The 20592-nt window shown below is 37.4% G+C and overlaps 1 protein-coding gene across 5 annotated transcripts in view; it reads left to right on the forward strand.

Annotated features, from left to right (window-relative positions):
- The window catches only part of LOC131838920 (inositol 1,4,5-triphosphate receptor associated 2-like), a 65469-nt gene that overhangs the window by 6696 nt on the left and 38181 nt on the right, over positions 1-20592 (forward strand). For all 5 annotated transcript variants that reach the window (XM_059185774.1, XM_059185773.1, XM_059185775.1 and 2 more), the window contains exons 2-5: positions 11429-11543; positions 12002-12164; positions 19124-19185; positions 20511-20591. In XM_059185774.1, coding sequence (XP_059041757.1) covers positions 11429-11543; positions 12002-12164; positions 19124-19185; positions 20511-20591 — 421 coding nt within the window. The remainder of the gene's footprint in view (positions 1-11428; positions 11544-12001; positions 12165-19123; positions 19186-20510; position 20592) is intronic.

The following is a 20592-nucleotide window of genomic DNA, read 5'->3' on the forward strand; positions in this document are numbered from 1 at the left end:
GTGAATGTGTTGCCAAAGTGAGCACTATAAGTTCCTTATATATTTTGGATACTAACTCTTTATTGGATATGTCATTTGCAGATCTTTCCAGTTCCATAATTTGTCTTTTAGTTTTGTTGATTATTTTTCTTTGTTGTGCAGGTTTTTATTTTGATATACTCCCAAAAGTTTATTTTTGCTTTTATTTCCCTTGCCTCAGGAGACAGATCTAGAAAAATATTGCTGTGACTGATATCAGAGAAATTGCTTCCTGTGCTATCTTCTGGGATGTTTATGGGTTTAGGTCTCACACTTAGGTCTTGAATCCATTTTGAGTTTATTTTTGTGCAGTGTAAGAAAGTGGTCCAGTTTGTTTCATTCATTTATTCAGTCATTCATTCATGAGAAAGAGCACAAGTGGTGGGGAGAGCAGATGGAGAGGGACAAGCAGGCTCTTTGCTGAGCACAGAGCCCAACGCAGGGCTTGTTCCCACAACTCTGAGATCATGACCTAAGCCAAAATCAAGTCAGTCACTTAACCAACTGAGCCACCTAGGTGCTCCATAGTTTCATTCTTTTGCATGTAGCTGTCTAACACCAGTGTTCTCCAACACCATTTGTTGAAGAGACTGTGTTCTCCCCTTGCATATTCTTGCCTCCTTCGTCCTAGATTAATTGACTGTATAAGCGTGGGTTTTTTTCTGTTCTATTCTATTGATGTGTCTTTCTTTCTCTTCTATTGATGTGTCTTTCTTTTTGTGCTGACACCATACTGTTTGGATTACTACAGCTTTGTAATATATGTTGAAATCTGGGATTGTGATCCCACTAGTTTTGCTCCTTTTTTTTAGGATTTCTTTCGCTATTTCATGTCTTTTGTGGTTTCTTATATACTTTAGGGTTATTTGTTCTAGTTATATGAAAAATACTTCTGGTATTTTGGTAGAGATTTTATTAAATCTGTAGATTTCTTTGGGTAACATGGACATTTTAACAATATTTGTTCTCCTAATCCATGAGCATGGGCTTTCTTTCCATTTGTTTGTGTTGTCCTCAGTTTCTTTCAACAGTGTTTTATAGTTCTCAATGTAAAGTTCTTTCACCATCTTTGTTATGTTTATCCTTAAGTACTTTGTTATTTTTGGTGCAATTAAATATGAGATTTTTTTTCTTTTTTTTTTTTTTTAAAGATTTTTTTTTTAATTTATTCATTTGACACACAGAGATCACGAGTAGGCAGAGAGGCAGGCAGAGGGAGAGGGGGAAGCAGGCTCTGTGCTGAGCAGAGAGCCCGGTGCGGGGCTTGATCCCAGGACTGAGATCATGATCTGAGCCGAAGGCAGAGGCTTAACCCACTGAACCATCCAGGTGTCCCAAGATTGTTTTCTTGATTTCTCTTTCTATTACATTATTAGTATATAGAAACACAGAAAATTCCTGTGTATTGATTTTATATTCTTTTTTTAAAAGATTTTATTTGTTTATTTGACAAAGATCACAAGTAGGTGGAGAGGCAGGCAGAGAGAGAGGAAGGGAAACAGGCTCCCTGCTGTGCAGAGAGCCCGATGGCGGGGTTCGATCCCAGGACGCTGGGGTCATGTCTTGAGCTGAAGGCAGAGGCTTTAACCCTCTGAGCCATCCAGGCAGCCCTGATTTTATATTCTGTAACTTTACTGAATTCATTGGTGGAGTCTCTAGAGTTTTGTATATATAGTACCATATCATCTACAAATAGTGATAGTTTTATTTCTTATCAATTTGGAGCCCTTTATTTCTTTTTTTTTTCCCCCTAATTGCTGTGACTAGGACTTCGGGTACTATGTTGAATAGAAGTGGTAAGAGTGGACATCCTTCACTTATTCCTGATCTTAGGGGGAAAACTGTTTTTCACCATTGAGTATGATGTTACCAGTGGCCTTTTCAAAATGGCCTTTATTAGTTGAAATATGTTCCCTCTAAACCTACTTTGTTGAAGATTTGTGTCGTGAATGGATGTTGTACTTTGTCAAATGCTTTTTCTGCATCTATTGAAATGATCATATAGTTTGTATCCTTTCTCTCATTGATGTTATGTGTCATGTTGTTTGGTGAATATTCAGTCATTCTTGCATGCCAGGAATAAATCTGACTCAATCATGGTGAATGACTTAATGTATTATTGAAGTTTGTTTGATAGTATTATGATTGAGGATTTTTGCATCTATGCTCATGAGAGATATTGGCTTGTAGTTTTGTTTTGTTTTGTTTTTGATGGTGTCTTTATCTGTTTTTGGTATGAGCTAATCCTGGCCACATAGAATGAATTTAGAAACTTTCCTTTCTTTTTTACTTTTTTAAAAATAGTTTGAGAAGAATAGGCATCAACTCTTCTTTATTTTTGTTTTTTTTTTAATTTAAGTTTAAATTAGTTAACATATAGTGTAGTGTTGGTTTCAAGAGTAGAATTTAGTAGAATTCAGTGATTAATCACTTACATATAACACCCAGTGCTCATAGGAACAAGTGTCCTCCCTAATGCCCACCGCCCACTTCCTATCACCCACTTCCATTCCAGCCACCCTCAGTTTGCTATATTTAAGAGTCTCTTATGGTTTGCCCCTCTTTCCATTTTTATCTTATTTCATTTTCCCTTCCCTTCCCCTATGTTCATCTGTTTTGTTTGTTAAATTCCACATATCAGTAAAATCATACATTTGTCTTTCTCTGACTTATTTCACTTAGCAAAATACATTCTAGTTTTATCCACGTTGCTGCACATGGCAAGATTTTATTCTTTTTGATGATGAGTAATATTTCAATTTAAGAATATACCACATCTTCTTTATCCATCAGTTGATGGACATTTGGCCTCTTTCCATAATTTGGCTATTGTTGATAATGCTGCTATAAATTTTGGGGTTCATGTGCCCCTTCAAATCAGCCTTTTTGTATACTTTGGATAAATAAATACCTAGTAAGAACTCTTCTTTAAATGTTCAGTAAAATTCACTTATGAAGCCATATGATCCTGGACTTTTGGTTGTTGGGAGTTTTATTATGATTATGATTATGATTATAGATGCAATTGCATTGCTGGTAACTGGTATGTTCAAATTTTCTATTTCTTTCTGATTCAGTTTTGGGGATTTTATATTTCTAGGAATTTACCCATTTCTTTTAGTTTGTCCAATTTTTTGGCATATAATTTTTTATAGTATTCTCTTAAAATCCTTTATATTTCTATGTTGTTATTTCTCCTCTTTCATTTCTCATTTTGTGTGTTTGCCTCTTTCTCTTTCTCTCTTTTTGAGGAGTCTGGCTAAAGCCTTATCGATTTTGTTCTTTCCAAAGAACCAGCTCCTGGTTTCATTGATCTGTTCTATTGTTTTTCCCATTTCATTTATTTTTGCTCTAATCTGTATAATTGCTTTCTTCTACTGGTTTTTGGATTTGCTCTTCTATTTCTAGCTCCTTTAAGTGTATGACAAAGTTGTTTGTAATTTTTCTTGCTCCTTAAGGTACATCTGTATTCTGTACACTTCACTCTTAGATCAGCTTTTGCTGCATCCCAAGGATTTTGACCATTAGTTTCCATTGTCATTTGTTTGCATATAATTTTTATTTCCTCTTTGATTTCTTTGTTGACCCACTCATTGTTTAGTATCATGTTATTTAACTTTTGTGTATTTGTGTTCTTTCAAGATTTTTACTTGTTGATTTCTAGTTTCATAAAGCTATGGCTGGAAAAATGCATGGTATAACTTGAGGTCCTATTTTTTTTTTCTTTTTAATTTACTGAGGCTTGTTTTGTGGCCTCTTATGTGACCTATTCTGGAGAATGTTCTATGTGTACTTGAATGTGTATTTTACTGTTTTAGGATGAAATGTTCTGAATCTATCTGTTAAAGCCATCTGGTCCAATGTGTCACTCAAAGCAATTTTTCCTTATTGATTTTTCTGTTTGGATGATCTTCCACGTCAGTGGAGTATTAAAGTCTCTTACTATTGTGTTGCTGTCAGTTATTTATTTTATATCTGTTATGTATTTGGGTGCTGCTTTATGTATTTGGGTACTCCCAAGATGGGTACATATATATCTACAATTGTTATATCTTCTTGTCAAATTGTTTTATGATTACATAATATCTTTTTCTCTTGTTACAGTCTTTGTTTTAAAGTCCATTTTGTCTGGGGTCTAGGTGGCTCAGTTGGTTAAGTGACTGTCTTCAGCTCAGGTCATGATCCCAGGGGTACTAGGATAAAGCCCTGAGTCAGGCTTCCTAATCAGTGGGGAGTCTGCTTCTCCCTCACCCCTGCCCTTCCCCCTGTTCTTGCTCTCTCTCTCTCTTAAATAAATTAAAAAAAATAAAATCCATTTTGTCTGATCTAAGTATTGCTCCTCTGGTTTTCTTTTACTTCCATTTGCATGATGAATGCTTTCCCTCCATTCACTTTCAGTCTGCTTGTGTCTTTAGGCCTGAAATGAGTCCCCTATAGGCAGCATATAGATGGGTCTTATTTTCTACCCATACTGTCTCCCTATATCTTTTTATTGGAGCCTTTAGTCCATTTACATTCAAAGTAATTGGTTGATAGTCATATATTTATTGCTATATTGTTACTTGTTTTATGGTAGTTTTTGTAGTGTTTTGTTTCTTTCTTTTGTTCTCTTTTATCATAGTTTGCTGACTTTCTTTAGTGATCTGCTTGGATTCCTTTCTCTTTATTTTTTTGCATATCTATTACCAGGTTTTGATTTGTGGTTCCCATTAGGTTTATCTATATAGTCTTTTGCATATAAGCAGTCTAAAGTAATTCGATGGATGTTTAAGTTTGAACCCATTCTAAAAGCATTAAATTTTTACTCCCTTCCCCCCAGAATTTATGCATATGATGTCATACTTTACACCTGTGTGTGTTAATCCTTGACTGATTTTTACAGATATACATAATTTTAGTGCATCCTATTTTTCTTATTCTTGCTTGTGGTCATTCTTTTCCACTCAAAGAATCCCCTTTAACATTTCTTCTCAGGATGGTTTAGTAGTGATAAATTCCTTTAATTTTCTTTCCCTCTGGGATACTCTTTATCTCTCCTTCTATTCTGAGTGATAGTTTGAAGGGTAGAACATTCTTGGTTGCAGGTTTTTTCTTTCAGCACTTTGAACATATCATTCTACACCCTCTCGCCAGTCAAGTTTTCTGCTCAAACATCAGCTGATAGCCTTATGGCGCTTTCCTTGTATGCGGCTATTTCTTTTGCTGTTTTTAAAATTCTCTCTTTGTCACTACTTTTTGCCATTTAAAAAAAAAGATTTTATTTATTTATATTTTTTGCCATGTTAATTACTATGTGTCTTGGTGTGGATCTGCTTGGGTTGATTTTGTTTGGGATTTCCTGTGCCTGATGAATCTAGATTTGTGTTTCCTTCTTCAAAAGTTTTCAGCTATTATTTCTTCAAATCTGTCTATCTATCTAGCTATCTGTCTATCTATATATCTTTCTTCCTCCTCTGCTCTCTTTTTTTTCTTCTGGGATCCCTATAATATGAATGTTGTTATGCTTGATCATGTCATTGTTTTCCCTTAATCTATTTTAATTTATTATTATTTATTTTTCTTTCTCCTGTTCAACTAGATTGCTTTCCACTACTTTGTCTTCCAGGTCACTGATCCATTTTTTCTCTACTATATTTTAAATTTCAGTTATTGAGTTATACATCTCTGATTTGTTCTTTTTTATGTTTTCTATCTCTTTGTTAAGGGTCTCACTGAGATCCTCCAGTCTTTTCTCCAGTCCCTTGAATATCTTTATTACCATTACTTTAAATTTACTAACAGGTATATTATTTATCTTTGTTTTGTTTAGCTGTCTTGTGATTTCCTCATTTTGTCTAACTCTCTGTGTCTATTTCTGCGTTTTAGGAAAGTCAGCTATGTCTCTTATTCTTGAAATTAGTGGCCTTATGAAGAAGAGGTCCTGTGGACCTCTTTTGAACCATGCCCCTGTTCACCAGAACTTGGTCTTTCAGGGGTGTCTCGTATGTGTGCTGTGTGTACACTGCTATTACGGCTGAGCCACATTTGCCTTCAGTCCAGTCATCTGCAGTGGCTCTTCTTGCCTGTTGTGGGCATAGTTTGATTCCTGTGTTGTTAATGGGCCAGTCTCAGGCCACTCTGGGCATGATTTGTGTCAGACGAGGCTTTTGCCAAAGCTGGATTAACACCAAACTTCAGGGTGTTCTTCCTGTGTTGTTCCATGAGAAGCTTTCATTGTGAGTAAGGACTGCAGTCAGACAGAGACCTACCCCCAATCCACTGCTAGGGTCACAGTCAGGCTAGTGTGTGGGGTTATCTTTCGCTCTCTCCAGGGAAGGAGTCAGTTTGGAGCAGTGTTGGCCCCTGTCAGCTCTGCTTGCACACTGTCAGGCTAGTGGCACTGCTTTGAATGGACTCCTGCAAAGGATATTTTGGGGGGATAGGCCTGTGGGAGAATGGAGGGGTGGAGTGCACTGCCTAACCCGGGATAGAGGGGGAGCATCTGCAGGAGAATGCAGGTTGGGGTGCACTATTTTTAAACTAGGCAGAGGGTGTTTGCTCTGTGCTGGTTCCTGCAGGTGTCTCTAGATTGGGCTGGGGGGTAGGGAGGGGTTTGAAGAGGAAAATGGTGCCCACCAACTCTTTTGTTCTTGTAGAATCTTACAAAGATCCATACCCCTCCAGCACCTGCTCTGAGATTAGTAAATAAATCTCCTTCTTGTATACCCCAGGTTTTTTTTTTTCAAACTGTGTTTCTATGCTGTATCTCAGTGGGACTGTTTGTTGTGCTGCCTCCTTAAGTGTGGGGACTCAGTTTCCTATTGCCCTCCAGCTCTCCCAGAGCTGAGCTACCTGGTTTTCAAAGTTCAAGGTTTTATACTCCACTGATTATAAGAACTTGTGAAATTAGGCCCCTCTGGATTTCAAAGCCCAATAGGGATTCATCTTCTCAGTGTGGCTCCGACATGCCTGGGGTGCCTGTGGTGGGGTATGCTCCTCTCCCCTCTCTGTGCCAATGGCATCCTTTCTTCCTTTAGACAGTCCTGTGAGTCAGTTTGGTCCCTGACCATGTCTCCACCCTTGCTACCCTCTTCAATATGGCCTCTTCTTTTATATTTAACTGTGTAGAGTCTGTTCTGGTAGGCTTTGGGTCATTTTCTAAGTTATTTACAGTGATGTGTGTGCTATCTAGGTGTATCTGTGGTACAAGGTGAGCCTAGGATCCTCTTCTTCTGCCATCTTTCCTGAAAGCCTGAATTTTTTTTTTTTAAGATATAATTGACAAACATTTAGCTAGACTAGGAAAAAAAGTAGATTCAAATAAGATCAGAAACAAAAGAAGAAAAATTACAACTGATGCTACAGTGAAGGGGTTGGGGGGGATAATAAAAGACCACTATGAGGAGTCATATACCAACAATTGGATAACCTTGAAGATAAATATTTAGGAATATACAACCTACCAAGACTGAACCAGTGAGAAAAAGAAAATCTGAATAGAACAAAAAATAGTAAAGAGATTGAAGCAGTATTCAAAAACCCAACAAAGAAAAGATCAGGACTGGATGGTTTCACTGATGAATTTTGCCAAAGATCTAGGGAAGATTAATAGTAAGAGATTATTGAAGACTTTTGAATCTTTCAAAAAACTATAAAGGTGGGACCACTTCGCAATTCATTTTATGAGGTCTGTACGATCCTGACACCAATACCAAAGAACTACAAGCAAAGAAAACGACAAGTCAATATTCCTGATGAGTATAGGGGCAAAAATTCTCAACAAAATACACGCAACCAACTTTAATCATGTATTGAAAAGATCATACCATGTGAGATTTATCCCTGCCAGGAAGGATAGTTCAGCCTACACAAATTGTGATAAACCACCTTAACAGAATGAAAGATAAACATCACATGATCATCTGAATTGAGGAAGAAAAGCATTTGACAAGATTTAACACTTTTTCATGATAAAAATATTCAAAATACTAGAAATAGAAATCACCTCATCATAATAAAGGCCCTATATGAAAAACACCAAACCTACCATCATACTTAATGATGAAAGACTCAATGTGTTTTCTCTTAAATCAGAACCAAGACAAGCATGTCCACTCTCATCACTTCTCAGCAACAAAAAAGTCCTAGCCAGAGCAATTAAGCACGAAAAGGAAATAAAACACATCCACATTGGAAAGGAAGAAGTAAAATCATCTGTATTTGTAGATGATTTGATCTTATATATAGAAAACTCTAAAGACTCCACAAAAAGTTGTTAGAACCAATAAAGAAAATCAGCAAAATTGCAACATACAAAATTAACATATAAAAATCAGAGGCATTTTTGTACACTAACAATGGACTATCCAAAAAGGAAATTGGAAAGACAACCTCATTTAAAATACCATCAGTAAGAGTAAAATAGGAATTAACTTAATCAAGGAGGTGAAGACTTGTGCATTAAAAACTGTAAGATATTGCTGAAAGAAATTAAAGAAAATACAAATTAGTGAAGACATCCTGTGTTCCTAAATTAGAAGACTTAATATTGTTAAAATGTCCATGATACCCAAAGTCATCTACAGATTTAGTGCAATACTGATCAAAACCCTACTGGCATTTTTTTATTTTTAAAGATTTATTTATTTATTTATTTGACAGACAGAGATGCAGGCAGAGAGAGGGAGGAGGAAGCAGGCTCCGTGGAGCAGAGAGCCTGAAGTGGGTCTTGATTTCAGGACCCTAGGTTCATGACCTGAGCTGAAGGCAGAGGCTTTAACCCACTGAGCCACCCAGGCACTCCCCCTACTGGCTTTTTTTTAAAGTAATAGAAAAAGAAATAATTCTAATATTCACATGGAACTGCAAAGGATCCTGAATAGCCAAAGCGATCTTGAAAAAGAAACACAAAGCTGGAGGTAGTACACTTTTTTATTTCAAAATGTATTACAAAGCTATAGTAGATTAAACAGTATAGTGTGGCCTAAGGACAGTGGAACAGAATATAGTACCCAGAGATAAACCCATGCATAAATGGGCAGCTGATATGTAAATAAGGGTGCCAAGAATACACAATGGAGAAAGGATAGTCTTTTCAACGAATTATGTTGGAAAAGTTGGATAGTCATGTGCAAAAGAATGAAGTTGAACCCTTGCTATATACCATATACAAAAATCAACTCAAAATGGATTAAAGACTTAAATATCAGACCTAAAACTGTAAAACTCCTAGATGAAAACTTGGGGGAAGATCTTTATGACATTGGACTTGGCTATGATATCAAAAGCACAAACAACAAAAGAAAAGTTAGATAAATGGGTCTACATCAGACTTAAATGTTTCTGAACAGCAAAGCAATTAATAGAGAAAAGATTTATTATGGAATGAAAGAAAATATTTGCAAACCATATATCCAATAAGGGGTTAATATTAAAAATGCATGAAAAACTATAACAACTCAGTAACAAAAACCCAATTTAAAAATAGCAAAGGACTTGAATAGACATTTTTTCCAAAGAAAACATAAAGTTGACCAACAGGTATATGAAAAGATGCTCAACATCATTTATCAACAAGGAAATGCAAATAAAACGCACAGTGAGTCATTCACAATGATGAACAAATCACACCTGTTAGGGAAAGCTATTATTAAAAACCAAAGGAAGAAAAATAACCACCAAAAGATACCGAATGTTGGCAGAGATCCAGAGAAATAATTAAAACTCTGTACTCTGTTGGTAGGAATTTAATACAGTGCAACTGCTATGGCAAACAGTATGGAATTTCCTCAAAAATTAAAAATGGAACTGCTATATGATCCAGCAATTCCACTTCTGGATATATGTGCAAAAGAATTCACAGCAAAATTTTGAAGAGACATTTACACATCCATGTTTATTGCAGCATTATTCACAATAGCCAAGATGTAGACACAGCCTAAATGTTTATCAATGGTAAATGAATAGAGAAAATATAATTGTGTGTGTGTGTGTGTGTGTGTGTGCACGTGCGCGCAGTAGAATATTATTCAGCCTTAAAAAAGGAAATTTTGTCACATGTGACAACATGGATAAATCGAGGATATTATGCTAAGTGAAATTAACCAGTTACAGAAGGACAAATATGCCATGACACTTCTTCCATGAGGTAACTACAATAGTCAGACTCAGAGAAGCAGAAAGTAGAATGGTGGTTTCCAGGGACTAGAAGAGGGGGAAATAGAGAGTTGCAGTTTAACAGGTATAAAGCTTCAGTTATGCAAGATGAGTAAATTCTAGAGATCTTCTGTACCACATTGTGTCTAGAGTTAACGATATTATACACTTAAACGTGTTTTAAGGGGGGTAGATCTCATGTTAAATGTTCTTACCATATTTAAAACAAGAGTCTGGCTGTAAGGGCTCCGTAGGCTGTTTGTTTAGGTAGTTTTTTATTTTGTTTAGGATTTTGGTTGCTAGTTTACCATGATGGTAAGCATTCTGCATGACCATCCTTGTCTCTTGTGTGATCCGTCTTATAGTTAGGGTTTTCTATGCCAATATACCAAGAGATCTGACTGTGTTAATGTTTGAGAGGCATGCACAAGGCCTAAATCTGACAATGTCTTCCTCATTGCTTTGAAGCTCCCGAAGTTTGTCATCCCTTTGAGCTAAAGATATGACCCTTATTCGGGTCAAGTTGTTTCCAGATAGTCATTGATATATTGATACCTAGCATGATTTAAATAATCTCATCAGCTAACTGAGAGCAAGTGCATTTTAATAAATTTTGGAGGACTATAGTTGGATTTGAAAGAGAGGTAACATAGCAACACTAAGAGATTTGGAGTGAAGAAGAAAGGGAGGGAGTGGTCAAATTTTCAGTCAAGTTTTCAGAAATACTACCATCTAGTATTCCATCTGTGCTTGGGGCAGCCCTTCCTGTGCTCACAATTTAGCATGATTGACAACTCTTAAAGAGAAAAGGCCACAGTCATGACCCCAAACTCTTATTTCCTTTCTTTTTTTTTTCTTTTCCATCATCTTTTCCTTTCTTTTTCTGAAACTGCTAGCTAGCTATGATATGTAAATCCTGCACCTGTCACAGTGACCTCATTTCCGTACCATCTTCTAAGCACTTGGTGACTGATGCTAATTACTATGATGAATGTAGCCAGTGGGAAACTGAATATCCCAGTGTAAAAGAAGAGACAAAATGCCCTGGTCTGTAAAGTGAGGGTACCAGGCCAACAGATCAATACGATTGCTTTGATTAAAGTTCCCTATTTGTTAAGCATGTATATTTATGTAAATACTTTCACTTTTTCCTCTGATCTCTGAGGAAGTGCTTTAAGTTTTAATTTGTCACAACTTCCCAGGGGTGACTCTCCGTTGAAATGTCACTGACAGCTTGTGGTTTGGACTTTTTTTTTTTTTTTTTTTTTAACTCCAGGCAGAATCAAAGAGAAGCGCTTGAACCAGTGCAAGGAGATGCTGTCAAGCAGGAAGCTGTTGTTAGGAAGAAAGTCCAAGGAACCAGCCCATGGCCGGAGGAGAGAGCAGAGCAGGTAGGGTAGCCTGTGACTACTTTATATTCAAGAGGAAGTTTCCTCAGATGTTCTTAAAACCACGAAGTAAAAAATGGAGGGGGAACAGAAAAAAAAAAAAAAAAAAAAAAAAAAAAAACCCCGAAGAGGAACTGTGAAGTTCAGTCCCCGGCGACCAGCAGTGAGCGGAGGAAGTACGGGGGGGAGTTGTAAAAGAGGCGGTGTCAACAGCCTGCCGAGGAAAGAGGCATCTTTGCAGAAAGAGGCAACTTGACATATCAGGACTTTTACCGCTGTAGAGATAGCTCCGGTGTACAAAGCCCATGCAAACACAGAATTGCAGAAGTTCAGTAGAGGCTTATCACTTCCCTGAGAAGAAAAGCACATTTTCAGTTTTGTGTGCATAATACCAGGGGACGCTCAATTGCTTTCTTTCCCCGCCACCCTGCTAAAATCCAGTATTAACCGTATGTGTCCAGGTTGAGGATCGAGATCCGACAGCCCACTCAGCTGGTGACAAAGCGAAGTTTTTGCTGCATGAATTAGAGCAAGCAATCTTGGAACAACGGAATCTCCAGGCTATAAATACCGAATTGGTGAACACTTGCCAGACACTTGAGCAGAAGACGAGAAAACTGAAAAGTGAGTAGCAAATATGTGTTATGTCCCAATTCAGTCCACTCGGAGGTGGTGCAAAAAGACTATAGCCATTTTTGTAGATGACAGCTGCTGTGTTAATACCCACATTTATGACAATAAAATGGTTCCAGAAAGCAGTATCGTGGGCTTCCAGAAAGGCTTGCTTAGTGTCCAAGTAGGCTGTGTTAATAGCTAACTTTCCCTTTCAGTTTTTTTTTTCTTTTTAAATTATGAGCTGGATTTGTCTATGACTGTTACTTCTTTAAAAACTAAAGTTCTCAGTATCTGTAAAAGTAAACAAGGAAGGAAAAAATCTTACATGCGTGGGATATTTGAACTCGCAAATGGCTTACCTATCCTACCCCGATTTTATTAGCTAGCTTGTACCCGTTGTGTGGTAGAAAGGACCTGCCCCTCTATTTTCTTTTACATAGTAATTTTAGGGGTGGGCAAAATACTTACAAATTCAGTGTATCAAAATATTAAATATGTGAAAACCCTTTTTAAATTTTAATGTGCTCTTTACATATATATTTTGCTTTAAAAATTGGGATATTGATCATTTTTCTGTATTACCTGAAAGTAATGTTTACTAGGGATTTAGGTGAGAAGACAATTGTCAAATGACAGATGTCGGATTACTCAGTAGTGAATTTTATTCTGGAAACATAATTTGGTCAAAATAAAGCTTGCTTATTTGACCATTTACCAGTCAATTGCTTTTATTTGGCCAGCTTCTCATTCTAGCTGTCCTAGATGATCTTTTTAGACAAAATTATTGATTTGGGTAACAAACAAATGAATTATCAGCTTAAGCTAAGCTAGAGAAGGAGATTTTCAGACCTGGGTTTGTTTTGGATTTATTGTACTGTTCGTACTGCTATCTGAGAATGCTGTTTAAAAGTTTCAATGACTTGGCTAGTTCTAATGTAATAGTAATTATTCAATAATTTTAAGTACCAATTTACTCTGTCAGTGTAAGGCTTTAAATTACATAATCTATACATTATTTTATGATTGCTCAGAGGGCACTGGAGAAGATTCCCTTGTGATCAGAAGTGTTCTTGTTGAGACACGAATAATAAGGCATTCCAGATTTGATTTATGGTATGTTTGCTTTAGACACTGTTTTTAGAGGACTAATTTTTTGGGTTCAATTATATTTATCTTTGATTAAGTCAACATTATACCCCGATAGTTTATAAAACTAAGAATTTATCTCCTCCTCCTACTCCCCCCACCCCACCCTCGCCTTTGATTTCCTTTCAATGCCTTCTTGGAAGAGTCAACTTTTGTAACTTATCCCAAAATATACATTCTTGATATAATGAAGTTGCTATTGTCTTCCCACTTCATTGGTCCAAATATTACCGAAAGCTATCCTGGGTTGTATGCATATATATATTTTTTTTTTCCTGGCTGGATAAAGTAGAGTGGATGCCTCCTTTCTGTCTTGAGTTGCTCACAACCTGCCTGGTTTTTTTTTGTTTGTTTGTTTTGTTTTTGTTTTTGTTTTTCTTTTACTTGTTTGTATCTTTTGCTGCCCATAGAAGGCATACACATCAGGATTTTGTTCTGAAGACCATTTGCTTATGAGGATTTTTCTAACAATGCCCTTAAAAATCAACCTTTGCAACAAGGGAAATTTGGGTGGCACATATTTTTTAAATGTTCTGTGGAGCAGATTTTCCAGATAGACTGTGAATAAATGTCAGTGAGGTAGGACAGTTATCATATAAACACATCCTGGCACATTCCACCATTACCACTGTCACCACATGCTGTTTGAATTCTGAGTCAGACGTTTGAATTCTGAGTCAGAAAATAAAAATACTTAAATCCACTTAGTTCTTCTGAAACTTTCTAGTTAGCTTACTACATTTATTAAGTGTTTAAGGCAATGGATTTTTGTCACATCTAAGAATGGTTCCTTAGCAAATTGGGTGGGGATTCAGTGATTGTGTCCAAATGTTCAGGTCAATGACGGTTCATGAGCTGGAACTAGGAAATTATTCATGATATTTGAATAGAAATCCTGAACCTAATATTGAAAAAGTAATGTCTAAGTTTTCAGGGGCTGCCAGGATTGGACTGATGTATGAGCTTATAAGTGAACATGCCAGCCTCCATGACACGTGCCCTTAGAACTGCTGGGTTTCCTGAATGGTTACCTATATATTTTCTTTCTCCTGCTCCTTACCTAGATATATATCTAAGTATCTTGGTAACAAAGGCAATCCTGGGTATATAAATGAATGTTTGTTTTGAAAAGGAAACCAAAAGTCTTCTTAGATCTAAGGCATTTACCTAACATATTAGAGTGAATCTAATGAAACACTGACCACTTGATCTAGTATAGACTATCACCTCTTTATAGTTCATCCTCTTTTTACCCCATCCAACATGAAATCTTCATTGAGTCCCTGATTTAATAAGCAAGGAGGGAACTGATTACCTTTAGAAACTATAAATATTTCCTTGGCGGGAGAGCCTGAGCAGCTCCTGTATATCATAACTCCTTCTCTGAACCTGGTATCTGTATCAACTTTAGAGAAGGCTTTCACCTAGATGATCTCTCTGGGAGCTGTCTTCTAACTTGCTATCCTTAGCATGGAGTGGTTGGGGTATGGGACAGATAAGAGCCTCAGGGATTTGAAGATGGCCATGTGTCTTGAGCAGTCAGTACACAAGAGGGACATGAGACAAGAAAGGGGGGGTTGAGGTACTTAAAGATAGGTGTTGGGTTGAGGACCAAAGGAACAACCCCAAACCATCTCTTGCACAGCAACTCTGATAGGATGGGGGCCTAAATTTTCCCAAATGTAGGAAGCAGAAATGGATGACATAATCTAGGAGGCAGTATAGCCTAATGATTCCTAACAGAACCAATGTTCTGTATTATGTTTCGATGTATCCAGCGAAACTGGATAAAGTTAGGCAAATCTCTTTACCTCTCTGAGTGTCAGTATCTGCTCCCAGAAAACGCAGTAGTTAATTAACAAATGCGAAACAATAGCTAGTGCTCGGGAGAGTCTGTTCGGCTAGAGCACGTTTCTGTCGCGTGCGTTCTCATTCGTCTTTAGCCAATGGGTAATGACCTGAGTGCAGTATGGAAGTTGTATCATTTCATTCACGATTTTCCTAGGAATAGGGTCTGGCTTGGTGGGAGAACTAGAACCTTCAGCACGGAAGGAGAGAGTGTTTGGCTTGGCTGCTGACAAGCAGGAGGAGCTCTTTTAGCTTTATTTTAAAATTACAAACAAGTGTCTGCACCTGGGCATCCTCCCCCACAGAAGAGCCACCCAGCCTTACGGAGCTCTGGCTGGTGGCAGACGGTACTCCCCACTGGGTTCGCTTTAGCAATCCCACTCGCTGAGTTCCCCGTCCATCTGCATTTCCTTAGCACCCCACCAGCGCTGTGCCATTTAAATGTCACCAGCATCTCCATGCTTTTGTTATTGTGCATTTCTGTTACCCTGTGAGGCTGCCTTTGGTCATTTTAAGAGGCACATCTCCGTGATCCAAGTTCTCTTCTGAGGTACTAATAATTTATAATTTTGTTTGTTAGTGCTCTGGTTACATGTTGCATATACATTTTTGATGATCTCTTCCTAACCTGAGTTCATCTCATAAACCCTGTTTTTTTGTTCTTGTCATTTTTTAAAAAATAAGTTGTTCTTTTTTAAAAAAATTAAGGCATAATTAACATATCATGAATTGTTCAGATCTTAAGTGTATTTTTTTTTAAGATTTTATTTATTTATTAGAGAAAGCAAAAACAGGGGGAGAGGGAGAAGAGGCTCCCCACTGAGTAGGGATCCTGATATAGGGCTTTTTCTGGGACCCCGGGATCATGACCTGGGCTGAAGGCAGAGGCCTAACCGACTGAGCCACCCAGGCACCACCTGAAGTATATTGTTTACAAATGCACATTGAAACGCAGAACTGTAACCCCACAACATTCCCTTTGTGTTACTTTCCAGTCACTGCCATTCCCCCACCTCTGCCACTATAAGGTCTGATTTTTTAAGCTCTGATCTGATTTTTATCACCGATGGGTTAGTTTAGCTTCTAGAATTGAGATATAAAATATGTGCTTTTGTGTTTTTGTCTTCTTTCCCTCATAATATTTATCTTAATATGTTATGTTTATTAGTGGCATGCCTTTTTCATGATCGAGTTATATTTCTTTGTATGAATGGTTCCATAGTTTGGTTGTCTTTTCTCCTATTATTGGACATCTAAATTATTTGCAATTTGGGGTTGTTATGGAGCAAGCTGTTATGAACGTCTGCATATGGGTCTTTGTGTGGACATATGTTGTTCCCTAACCTGGGATAAAGATCTACGAGCAGAGTTGTTAGGGCATAGTGCAGCTGTAACTAAGAAACTGCCAGTTTTCCATAGGGTCAGTAACATTTCACACTCCCACCAGCAGTGTGTGGGAGTTCCGGTTTCTCTACAGCATCAGTGCTTGGTGGTGTCATTCTTTTCCATTTTTGTCACTCTTCTGGGTATCTTCTTGTGATTTTCATTTGTTTTGCTGACTGACTATTGTAAATCTTCTTTGTGAAGTCGTTAAGTCTTTTTTTTTCTTTTAAAGATTTTATTTATTTATGACAGAGATAGCAAGAGCGAGAATACAAGCACAGGGGAGCTGGAGAGGAAGTAGGAGGATCCACACTAAACAAAGAGCCCAATAGGGAACTCGATCCCAGGACACTGGGATCATGACTTGAGCCGAAGTCAGATGTTTAACAGCTGAGCCATCCAGGCTCCCCTGAAATATCTAAATCTTTTGCCTATTTTCAAATTGGGACATTTGTCCTTCTGTCATTGGTTGTACAATTTCTTTACATATTTTGGATACAAGTCCTTTGACAGATATATGTATTGTGAATTTTTTTCCTGGTCTCTGATTTTCAGTGAAACTTAATTTTTTTTGAATACACAGTTTTATAGAACATAACACATCCATTGTGTTATAAAAGTTCACGTTCCATAAATGTCAACCATCATTGATAGCACTATTATTGCACTGATAAAGTTTTAATTATCAACAGCTAATTAATTGTAGGGCCTTTGCCTAACTAATTGTAGTCTCATTGCATAGTCATTTGGACAGTTGTTTTGTCCCAGCTTCCTTTGAAGACAGTGTATCCAAGACACCCAGTCCCATCCTATATTGCAGATGGCAACAGCGGGGGATATAGTGACCATTGTTTCATTTGTTTCCATGTAAAATCTAAATGTCCTAGAGACATGGCAGGTCCAACTCCAAACACATAAAAAAGAATGCAAAGGTGAATGCAAATTAGGCTCATAAGGCAATGTATTTTGCCTCATGGAACTTATGGAAATAGTTTCTACACGTTGCACAAAACATCTGTTGAAACAAGGTTTACGATTTAAATGTTTTGAGATGGACTAGTCCTAAAACCCAAGATTGCCTGGTGGGAAAGCAGATGGGCAATTTAGATGGTCTTATACTAATTCATTATTTCTTGTGAAACACAAGCCTATTTGGAAATTCACAGAGAGTGTCTTGTTGATACACAACCTTCACAAACATAATGTTGGTCACTTCTGAGAGGTTGGTTGCTGTTGCTTAGATGTAGTTTGGGAGAAGGATTTATTTAATGCAGTTAAAAGAGAATTTTCTAAAACTGAATCTTTTACTAGAGTTTTAAGTATTAAAAATCAATTACTTAAATGTGTTAGAAATATTTAAATAAGTATTTTCCTTCTAGTGGGCTTAGTAACACTAAGTGAAGCTTAGTTGTGAAATAAGTTATTTTTACAAAAAAAAATTCTTACAAAATAGAATTTTACATGGTAATTTTCAATATAATTGAAGCTTTTTAAGCCTTTTTTCTTAGAAAAAAATTTTGTTAGATTATGTACTTTTCACATATATTAGTATTATTTTAATGGCTCAGAATTTCTTCAGTCTATTGAGATAGAAAACTGTATGCTTTGGACACCAGAGTATTTGCTGTTAATTTTCCTTGCTGTTAGTGTTTAAAAAAAAAAAAAAAAAGGTAGCTATTAATATGTCTCCATCTAGCAGAGCATCCTACCCTCATGTAATTTTTGTTTTTAATCATCTGTGGGTTGAGAAGGCAGTCAGAGCTTGTGAGAATCCTGTATTAATTCAGAGCCTACTGTATGAGTGGAAGTGTGAGGAATTGCCACAGGAATAAAGGCCATGAATATCAACATCTATTTTGGTGCACAAGATTTGGGCCTACTTTCTGGTTCTGGTCTATATTTTAAGGAGTGTAGATTGTCAGGTAAGTGATATGTACCTGTGTAATTCAAAAAGTTAAAAAGGTTTTTTTTTTACTCCTCATTTCTGTTACTCCAGAGATGAAAAATTGGAAGTTACTGGGAGGCAGATTTCAGAGAAGTAGAAAGACAGACATTTTTAATTTCATGAAAATTATACTGAATTGAGCCTCATCCTGTGAGTCTGATCCCAGCATGACTCACCAGTTATCATTGAAATCCACTGGGCAACAGTATTCTTGTCATCTCAGACCGATCCGTAGGATTCTGGGATCACAGGGCTTTGATTCTAGGGGTTGCCATCCCTCACTCACAGCTCATGCAGAGGCTTCTGGGAGAGCGGATTTCTACATTCTCTGCAGTTGGACTGAATGACCTCTGAGGTGTATTACTGTGTTAAGGTGGAATCGTTCTGACTTCTAGAGGACATCTCTCATATCTGTGGAGGGGAATTTGGAATGCCCAGCAGGGATCATGGGTTAGCTGCTCTAGCTTTTGTTCTGCTCTTCCTTTCCCACCAGACATGAGTTGAGAATGCCATTCTCAGAAGTCACTGCTTTCTCTCTCCCTTCTTCAGACCCCAAATTTAAAGTTCTTAAAAGCTTATGAGAGGAACTGAGGGAAAATGGGGTTACAAATTGTCCTATTAAGCTGGTTATGAATTCTCTTTCTAGCAACAACTGAGTCACTGAGAAAGAAGTTAATTAAAGGACGCCTCCATGGCTTGTTATTTCAGGTAAAAAAAAAAAAAAAAAAAGTCTTGTGATATTATTTACTACGGGGAAGAGGTCCAATTTGTATAAAGTTTTGAAGCTAATTTATAATAGATAATCATTTTAATCATAAAATTAAATAACCAACTTAGAAGAAAATGCTCTGGTGGACTTTGTTCTCTTCTGCACTGAGAAAGCATTTAACAAAACAAGAGTGGGGATCTCGTTTGTGAATGGCTGCTAATAACATCTTTCAAAGAGAAAGCATTTCAGAATTTACTGTACCTATTAGCAAAGGGCCAGTGTTTTCGTCTTAGGCACATCCTTTCTGATATTCTTGAATGTGTACTGTTAGATGGGCTGGGATGATTCCTGCATCATTTTTCTCCTATTTATTTTTTTGGGGTGTGTGTGTGTGTGTGTTTAAGAAGATTTTATTTATTTGAGAGAGAGAGAGCACACAAGCAGGGAGAGAGGGAGAGGGATAAGCAGGCTCCATGCTGAGCGAGGAGTTTGGCTCAGGGTTTGACCCTGGATTCATGACCTGAGCCAAAGGTAGACACTTAATCAACTGAGCCACCCAGGTGCCCCTCCTATTTGAATTAAACTTTTAACTCCTTCCTGTCTGGATATCTCAATATATCCATGGTAGAGTTCAATGTATTTCTTTCACTTATGCTACTTGGTGAATTTCTCCTTTTTGTTCATAAATGAGGAACATAAGGAACAGTAAGGTTGGCACTGGGGGTGGGGACTGGAGAAGGGAAGAAAGAAGGGTGGTGTCTGCATGTATCTGTTCCCAAGGCATAATGCAGGCATATCTGTTTAAGTAGAGAAAAAAAAAAAAAATTATGCATGTGGGAGATTAGGCCAGGCAGAGTGCCTAAAAAGCCCCCTACAGTAATTGAAGTGGAAAAAACCTCTACATCTAAATATGCTTTAATCTTACCAGGAACACCGATACAATTTTCTATAATGTAATTGTGATAGGTATGTTTCCACCTCTTGGACTAAGACCACAATTTGATTGCTATGAGATTCTCAGAGGCACCATTTTCACTACACTGACCTGTCTCCAGACAACCTTCTTTGGCCTCTGCCTGAAGATTTCAGTGACAAACCCATTGCATTTCCTGTCCCCAAACTTTGACTTTCATTCCTAGAACAAGGGGAAAAATGCAACAAAGCCTTTACCATTACAAGCCTGTTCCCTTAAACCCCTAACAGAACCAGCCAATGCCACTCTCCTCAGGTAGCATGGTATCTTTTCTTAAGTCTAATATGCTTTGTATCCTTGACGCTGTCGTCATTCTGCCTTTGAATATGCTGCACCATTTTCTCATGACAGAGCTGTTTAGATGAGGAATTTCCTCGTTGTGATCCCTTGTCCTGCTCAGATGGAATTCAACAACCGTTTCAAGAAAAACTGG

Source organism: Mustela lutreola, chromosome 8 (genome assembly GCF_030435805.1).
Source record: "Mustela lutreola isolate mMusLut2 chromosome 8, mMusLut2.pri, whole genome shotgun sequence".
Lineage (NCBI taxonomy): Eukaryota > Metazoa > Chordata > Mammalia > Carnivora > Mustelidae > Mustela > Mustela lutreola.